The sequence below is a fragment of the Falco naumanni genome, chromosome 2, assembly GCF_017639655.2.
Source record: "Falco naumanni isolate bFalNau1 chromosome 2, bFalNau1.pat, whole genome shotgun sequence".
Taxonomy (NCBI): Eukaryota; Metazoa; Chordata; class Aves; order Falconiformes; family Falconidae; genus Falco; species Falco naumanni.
The window spans coordinates 58,552,190-58,561,192 of record NC_054055.1 but is presented as its reverse complement, the minus strand read 5'-3'; the positions used below and the strand labels follow the sequence as shown (position 1 = coordinate 58,561,192).

General features: G+C 35.3%; 1 protein-coding gene across 1 annotated transcript in view; it reads right to left on the bottom strand.

The window, feature by feature from the left end:
- Positions 1-759: 759 nt before the first annotated feature.
- Positions 760-9,003, bottom strand: part of TM9SF2 (transmembrane 9 superfamily member 2) — a 31,968-nt gene continuing 23,724 nt past the window's right edge. The window contains exons 15-18 of the mRNA XM_040584162.1: positions 8,229-8,380; positions 7,014-7,125; positions 6,227-6,398; positions 760-2,140 (exon numbers count right to left, since the gene is read on the bottom strand). Coding sequence (XP_040440096.1) covers positions 2,073-2,140; positions 6,227-6,398; positions 7,014-7,125; positions 8,229-8,380 — 504 coding nt within the window. The 3' untranslated portion in view covers positions 760-2,072. The remainder of the gene's footprint in view (positions 2,141-6,226; positions 6,399-7,013; positions 7,126-8,228; positions 8,381-9,003) is intronic.

Sequence of the window (9,003 nt, the reverse complement as noted above, 5' to 3'; positions counted from 1 at the left end):
ACAAGGCAAGGTACAAGGCTGCTTGAAAAATTGTGTATGCAGTAGGTTTCAATTCCAGAAGATAATGACACACTTCACAAACTCCCTTTAAAGGTGAAAAATAACGTACTTGAGAAGCTGCCATGACTCGTCAACTAGTCTGTAGGAAGAAAAACGGGAAATACACTCATATACACACCACAGTAGATAGATCTCACTTCTATTAATCTGATTTTTAAACAGCAGTTGCAAATACATCACAAAAATCTGTTTTCAGATCACTACACTGAAATTCTTGAGCACCTAATTATAGTCCTATTTCAATAACAGAAAACTGATTTATGTTTCTCAAACTAAGCATTGCCATTTGTGCAATAACCACTGTTGATTTTAAGCATTGACTATACATACTGGAGGTGATCACAAAACCAGGGATATTAAAAACATTCAATTTTATACTTTCTAAAATTTAAATAGAGTCGCACTACAGCTCACTACATTAGTAAAGAGCAAACGCTTCCTATACTCGCCCTTTTCCTGTTTTGAACTTAAAACATGGAAGATTTATCTAAAATCAGCACTTCCTAATGACTGCATGTGGGGAGGGGCACAAGAACAAACCTGTCCACAACATCTGAACAGAGCTGTGGTGGGGGACAGGCAGACCATGAGAGTGGTGTGGTTCTTCTGGGAGGGGTTGTGGAGCACAGCAACTGGGGAAATGTCACCTGAAGCCTTTTTGCGTGCCAACTTTTAGGAGGTTAATAATGACAAGTTACCTTAACCAAAGATATTTTTATTGGATTCCATATTCAAGCATCATCAGGTCAAGGTCTTTTAGAAAAGTAAACTGCTAAGAATAAAACCCCCCAACCTTATGAGTGGCAATTGGTACATTAAGTTTAAATAAAATTTTATCAGACTTGTGAAAACAGGCCAAAAGCTGAATTGTGTTATGAGTCTAAAATTACCAGACAAGAAATGATCAAAATACTCCATTTAAAAAAAAAGGCAAATATAGGTTTAATGCTAGTCATCCAAAATCAACATTAGTCTCTTAAAATAAGGCAAAAATACTAATTTTCTTTTATTTTTTAACCTACATTAGGTACAAGCAGCAATAGTTGCCACATAGAATACGCATCATCAAGATCTAAAAGCAAGATCAGCAGAGAATGCTGACTCATGCATTGTAAGATCTTCTCAACATACTGACAATTCCATAGCCATCTCTGAAAGCATATCTGGGTTAATGACTGGATTAATGCTGCAGAGTGGTTTTGTTAAATGTGTGTATAATTTAATTCTCATGCGCCACAATCACATTTTTGTGTTATAGCCATGTAGCACAAATAACATTTCTTGTAGATCTAAGGGTGTGTCAATATACATTGAACCATAGAAAATGCCATAAAATACTCTATGCAATCTTTAAGCATCTGTCTTCAACAGAATTGTATTTACATATTTTTTGAACTTATAGTATGTAATAAGCCACTGAAGACATTTTTACAATATTTATTAGATTATGAATTTATAAATTCAAGGACTCAGAGGCACATAGTTTAAAAGGCCAAGAACACTGAAACTAATGAAGTCACAGAAATCAGAATATTTATGGACATAACACCAGTAAAAAATAAAAATCACATCCAAACTAAAAGCAACACTTCTTAAGAGTCATCCTTCAAAGTCAGCATAATAAAAAGTTCTCATTTCCCTCAAAGAAAAATAATTCGTCCCACCTACCAAGCTAGAAAAATCTATTTACAGTTGTACTTTGATCAGAAGTATCAATAAGTTGTGTAATACCACCACTTCTGCCATTAGAATTTAAAATTTCTTTTTATAGTTGTATTTACAAATGCATAAATACCGTAACTCTGATCTTCATTAAGATCTGAATGAAAACAGGTTGTTAAGTCACAATACAAACGTGTTAGTGGAAAAAGTAGATGCATATTCAGTATCATTCTCAAAGAATAGGAAGCCAATACTTCTGATAAAGCTCAAGTTCATCAACTAGACCAGGTCTTTAAGTTACGTTAATGAAGATTAAACCTCTTCTGTGTTAATTCTTTACATTGGTTTCTTCAGTCAACTTTCACCACACTGTATATTTTGGTTACAAACCAAAAGCATGCAAAGAATCCAATTGTCCCTGAAAGAAAAAAAAAAAAAAAGAATGTTACATGTTAGGGAAACTGACACAGGAAACACTGATTTCTATCTGTAGTTCATAAATCACGACATACATACATATATGCAATCTGCTATCTTTAGTCTTCATCCATCAGACCAGATAACGGAAAGATACAGACAGTACCTGGTCTTTATGGTCTTTATATATATCAACTACTATATAAAGCATCTTCTTATTTTCATAGTCATTGAGCTGATCACATGGAATTTTAAGATGTTTCTGTATTATTTCCCTTCCAAGGTATTTTTCTTTTTTGCTTCATTATTCCCCAATCCAGCTCCTTCACATTGTTCCATTTCACCCTTATCAGTGACTAGTCATACACACTTTACCTGACCTGCTCAGCTGGTCAGAATATTGTTATTTAACAAACCAATTAGATTGACAGCATCAAACAGAATTTCCATGTATTAGTTATACTTTAAGGTCTTGGGAAATTAGAGCACTACCCTTTATTTCTGCAAAAATCAAGCTAACACACATTTCAAACCATAGTGTAGTTACTACACCACTTGTACTTCCTATTGAAAATGTGTTATATACCTTAAAAATAAACACTTCTGAAATACTTCAGGCAGTCAAAAGGTATAAGCAAACTTGAACTGAAATTTAAGGACAAAGCCTGTTTCCCTGATAACAATCCTTATAGCTGAACAAAAATAGCTTCATGCCTTCTCTTTGTGAAACTTCAACAAGTTTTTAAAAAAATATTATTTTGAATGCAAAGTAGTTAATATAGCTGGGCTTTGTTAATTTAACTGGATTACTTCAAAATACAGCCTCGATCAGAATGATAATGGACCAAACAGCATCTCAGAACACCTGTTACAGGAATGTTCACTTCCCACAAAAACTAGGACAGGAAAAAAAGCCCTGAAGATTATTGGATTTTTGCCTGAGTACCTCTTTTAAAAATCACAGCCTAAACTTATGCAATAGACAAGTAAGTTCTTTAAAGAAAAAAAATGGCCTTTATTTTTGATCTGGTAAGAGGCACCACAAAAGTTGTGTGCTAATTCATTCATTATACAAGCTTGGAAGGAACCATGAATGATATCATGGTAATTTTGTGCGGTTTTTTTGGGTTTTTTTTCCCTTCACGCTTACTAAACTACTGATGTTTAACTGACTCATTTACTATGATACGTAGTTGTGGTCCCAGCTGTGAATCAAACATTTGTCATGTAGCTCCCGGTATTTTGCCTGCTGAGTCTGATCAATGACCTGGAATGCAGTATGGATGCAAGTGCCTGAAGCATGTGTTACACTGACATAGCAGCAGGGCACCGTCAAAACGCTTCCTGATCCTGACGATTTTTAACAGATGAGTAAGCAGCAGCAGCATAGTTTTGATACAACAATTACAATTTTTTCTTTTTAGCTTCTTTATCATCCTGACACAGGAAGTCAGTTGCCTTTAGGAGCAGTTTTTGCTAAATAGCTAATATGCTTTTTCATTTAAGAAACTGGAGAAGAACTGCCTGTCCCTTTACCCTGCCTCTAACCTTTTCAGTAAAACCTTACCTCAAAGCACTTCAGTAAATCTTAAGAGAACTGAACATACTGCCTTTGAATGCATATCAACCTAAATGGATAAAATTATTCTTAAATCTTAAGAAACAGGAATATTCCCTCAAACTAAAGGATAATTTCCACTGAATCTTGTGTGAAGTAAATAAAAAAAAATGTTAAAATATGATGTTTCAAAGTTCTGTTTGGTTAACTTCACACGTATTCTCACCTAAATTCAATATACAAACTGAAAAAACCAAAGCGTACAAACTCTGAAAGCTCAGTTCAAGTTGCACAGCATAGCTCATACCTCCACTGTCCCAATTACATACAAATGACTACCATGGAAAATATCTGAAGTGATCTGACAATAAACCACCTCTTCTTTGCATGCTTGTGAACCTACCCTGAAAAGGACCCCCCAAATTTGCAGGCAGGCACTGCACAGCCAATTGGTCAGCTGAAAGTGAACGTGTGAGCAAAGGAGAAGGGGGATGCACTGGACACATCTTAATGCCTTTAGACAATGTCACGTGGCATGGCTGACTTGAAAAAATAAGGGCAAAAAATGAAATTATATGGGTACCTTAGCTGCCTTTCTGCACCTAAGCCATGTCTCAATATAGAAAGTTTACTTAAATCCCCTTTTTCTTGAATGTGTGCACTCCAGAATTACTGCATGCATCCAAAGTAAAGAGACTGAACAAAAGAGACAGGGTAAACAATTCTGGTTTTGGCCAAAACTGTTTACTATGAAAGGTGGACATGCTGAGTATCTGTTGCAAAAGCTAGCAAAACTAAATTAATTGACCTTACACTTATGTAAGGCCTATTTATTTTTTCACGTTATTCTGTAAGTTTGCATCGCATTTAAAACTGATCTACATGCAGCAGCACACATTCATTTCTAGTTGAACAACCATGCATTCTTAAATTCTTTAGTTCAGTGAGAGTATTAGCAAACCCAGATCAGAAATAAAGGTTAAGAGAAAGGCAGGGTGAAAGGGAGGCAGAATCACTAATCTACGCATTCAGAATGACTTGCTAACCAGTACACAAAATAGAAAGTAGAGATGATGTGTAAATTACAAACTATCTCCAAGCAATGCCAAAACACATTAGACTGACTTAAAAAGAAGGATGGAAGATAAAACTAACCACTTTTGGAACACAGCTTGATCACTTTTCAAAGAGATCATGTAATTTACTTAAGTTCCATTCCCTCCTTTTATTAGGCAATGACCCATGAAACTCCTTGCAGGCTCTTGCTCCTGTTCATCATCTGCATTCAGTCATGGTGCACAAACAGCTTCAGTATTTCCTAAGCTGAAGTGGCAATGTCTTTGAAATTAATATTCAGTTACACTTAAAATGAACACCATTCTCAAATGTCAGTTCTTTTCCCACTAGATTTTTTTTTTGTGCTTCTACTTTAAGTGGAAATGAAAATTCTACTTATAGTTATAGTGAGATCTGTATTAAAAGCTTTGATGACAAGCCATTTGTATTCTAGGAGGCCTCAAAATACAGCCTGTACAGCTGTTGACACAAATACGTATCAGAGCCTTAGGAATCATTAAGCTTCTTCATAAATGTGGAGCTTGAAATTATTTAAAGCACTGATCTGTTCAAAAGAGTTTCAAAACTATTGCTCTGTAGGATAAAGTCCACGAAGACAGATTACATTCTGCTGGAACAGAATTTATAATTTTTTAAAATTTTTGAGGAGTTGGTGATTTCTGCCCTCTTGCATGAGTTTGAAAGGAGACTTCTTCCATTTTCATTGTCATTCTTTTACCCTAAACAAAGGATAAGTGTCTGACTGAAGATTCCTTCTTAGTGCTGAAGATGACAAAGGAAGATTCTTGTGACCTCATCTCACTTAATGAAGAGGAAATTGAAACACAGCACCTAAGATGGGTGCTTTTCCAAAAGCTCACAATAAAGATGACAAGGTGCTGACAAGACTGCATCAAAAAATGGTTAAGAAATTCTGCTTCCCGTGCTACTTCAATGCAACTGGAGAATAAAGACATTCCAGAAGAGAGCAAATGAAAAAAAAACCAACAGCCCTCTCTGTCAACTTTTATTCCTCTCTCTTCCTTCCTCATATTCCACAAAAGCTGCAATTTTTTCCTGAATTGACACTGTAACTTTATACTTGATTGTGTGTGATTTGAAGTGCATTTCTCCAAAGACAACTAATCTAAAAAACTGAGTTGGTCACATGACTAACAGGAAAGAAATCTGGAGAAGCATTTATGATGTTTAAAGGTGTCATAATTGAAGAACTAATTATAGGCCACACCCCAAATTAGCTGTAGTTCTGCCTCATCCTCACTTAATCTCTTTCAGTAAAATTTGTGATTAGAGTTGCAAAATGCTACACAACTACCTGGGGAAAAAAAAAAACCCAATCAAAGACATATTTAAATTTATAATCCTGTATATCAAGATAAGTTTTTCCAAGAATTCTACAATGCAAAGCTAAAGGTAGACTCAAAATTTAAAATCAAGCTTCAATACACTTACCTGTGAAAAGGAAGAAGATCAAAACCATGATCATGGTATAACCAAAATATAAAATGGTACTAGCTGTTCCTGTGATTTGCAGTTTAGAAAAAAAATAATGTATTGCATATATTAGGAAATAAACTGCAGTGAAACCACTAGTGAGAAATGAACGCCACTGCCAGTGATAGTCCTAGAAGGGGTGGAGGGGGGGGAAAAAAAAAAAGTATGAGTAATATTCCATACACCTCTAACACACTGACCCTATTACTGAATGCAGAGCTACTTTTTCTATTGTTACTTTATCCAAAAGTGAGTTTTTATTTTTTATCTACAGGAAAAATAACTATATATAATCAATACTGCTTTAACTACACCATTTGCAGTCAGAGATAAAAAAATCAAAAGATCAATATCAAATAGGCAAAAATCTAAAACCCCAAATAAGCCAGACCTACTATTGCCAACCACAGAGATCCCCTCCCCTCCAAGGTTGGGCATGGCCAAAATGCACTTTGATTGAACAAAGTTAATGAATTAGTTTAGCATCTTCAGAAAACAGGGTGTTAGAATCTAAAGATGACATATCTGACTTAGCAGTACTCAGTGCAGTGTTTTAATAGTTGTTACAAGTTTTGCCAGAAGTAGCCAGCTTCACTTTTTAAAGACATGGGTTTAGTACATCTCGTTTAGTAACGGTGTTTACGTTGAATTCTGCAATACTTATTTTAAATTATAAAAGCCTTAAACATTTTTGGAAACATTCTTAAAACAATATCAAGTACGAATACTGAAGAGTATTTATTACCTCTGCACATAGATGGAAGTAGCAAAGCAATATTGTAGCCTCAGAACATGTAATAACCAAAATAATGAATACCAGAAACAGGAAGCCAAACATGTAATACATCTGGTGAGACCTATAAAGGGAGTTTAAAAAACCATAAAAATTAAAATAGACACCGTGCTAATATTATTTCTTCATATACAGTAATATCACCTTCACCTTAAGTATTCCTCTTCCTATTGAAGTACTGCCAGTTGTGCAGCCATAAAATTGACTTATTTATTTTCTAACTAAAGAACAGGAGCCTTGGCAGCTCAGCCTGAAAACAGTGAGAAAAGCAAGCCCAAAGAAAGCTACTGGTTGGGATTTTAGGGAAAGAACTGACTAGACATAATGAGTGAAAATACAGTTCCAGTGAAGTCAGCGTGACCTCTTCCACTGACTTCAGCAGAACTTGGATTTCACCTCACATTTCAATCAAAGGGGCAGAGCTGCAAATTAACAAGAGATGTCAAATGCTGTAGCTGTCTACATTGGGTAGAGAAACCTATTCAAGGTTCAGAAACAGTTTAACAAGATCCAGTAACTAAATTGTGCCAGAAGGAAGACAAATCCCTCACAGTAGATTAATTTGTCAGTGTGCTATGCACTCACATCAGAATTCACTTATACTGGACTGGCCTTTGGTGCTTTATTTTTGAAAAGAATTACTCTCTGGTGCCTTTACAAAGATTTCACAAAATTTGTTCTTGATTCTTTTTTCTCCCAGGAGTAATTACACTTCTCTAGCACAACAAAAACAACAACAAAAACCTCAAATTTTATTATACGTATTACTTTCAAGTTATATGCCATATGTCAGTTTCAGAGCCACTTCCACATGAAGTCAGAGGAATAGCATGAGAAAACTAGCTATTTGAATACTGTAGGTCAGCTGTAAATTGCTAAGCATATCACAGCCGCTTCTCTTCACACCTCAACAAGCAAAACAGGCACCGAGTATAGAATCATAGAACAGTTTGGGTCAGAAGGGGCCTTAAAGATCATTTAGTTCCACCTCCCTTCTAAACCACAAAATATTAAAAAGATGTTAACATTTAAATTTTTATTGAACCAGTATTCTGGTAACACGGCGTCACCAAAAAATTCAGTCAAAGCATCTTGAAGAAAAACTTTCACAAAGAAATTACCACCTTTTGTGACAGAGAAAATTCAAATAGATCATGGCTAACTTACCAAATACTATTGAGAATAAAGAACAACTGTATAAAGATACATCCAAAAGGTAGAATCCCTCCCATGATAATGCCAGGTAATGGCTTTGTATAGAATGATTGCTCAGGAATCTGACGAGGAATTTGATTTGTGCGAACAGGGTGTTCAATCGCCTTTAAACGAAAATTAAGAAATTACTAAATAAATAAAATGTCGAACTACAACACTAACTTTTTGCTTTCTTTTTGAAATGACTAATAGCAAAAGTCTTTGTTTTTGCATTTTGTTTTGAGCATGTGCATACCCAGCTACCACTACATCTGCTTTTGCTACCAGCCTAGCCACCAACATTTGTTAGGCAAACAAGCTAAAAAACAGTTCTTACTGAAAACATACCAGCAGATATTTTGGACTTCCCTTTTTATGATTACCTATCTGTGATCTGTTACAGAGCCTGAGCTGATTTCTCACTTTTCTGCTGTGGGGTAGTGATGGTGCAGCCTCTTGCTTTCCCCTCCTAAAAATCCCTCTGTACATTGTTTTTCAGGATTTACTCCAAGAATTACATTAAGGAAAACTTACAAACTAAGAGGATTCAATCTAGCAATTAAATTCTAATTTAAGATGCGTGCACAGATCAGCATGGTGGGAGAAAAAATCTAAGGCAGATAAATGCATACTTAGCCATCTCTCCCCTTTCGTAAAGATTACATGAAGAACATCAATAGACACTTGCTAGGTACTTGCTATCTGATTTGATTTGAATGTATTTGTGACACCTGTCATGTTGCCTTAT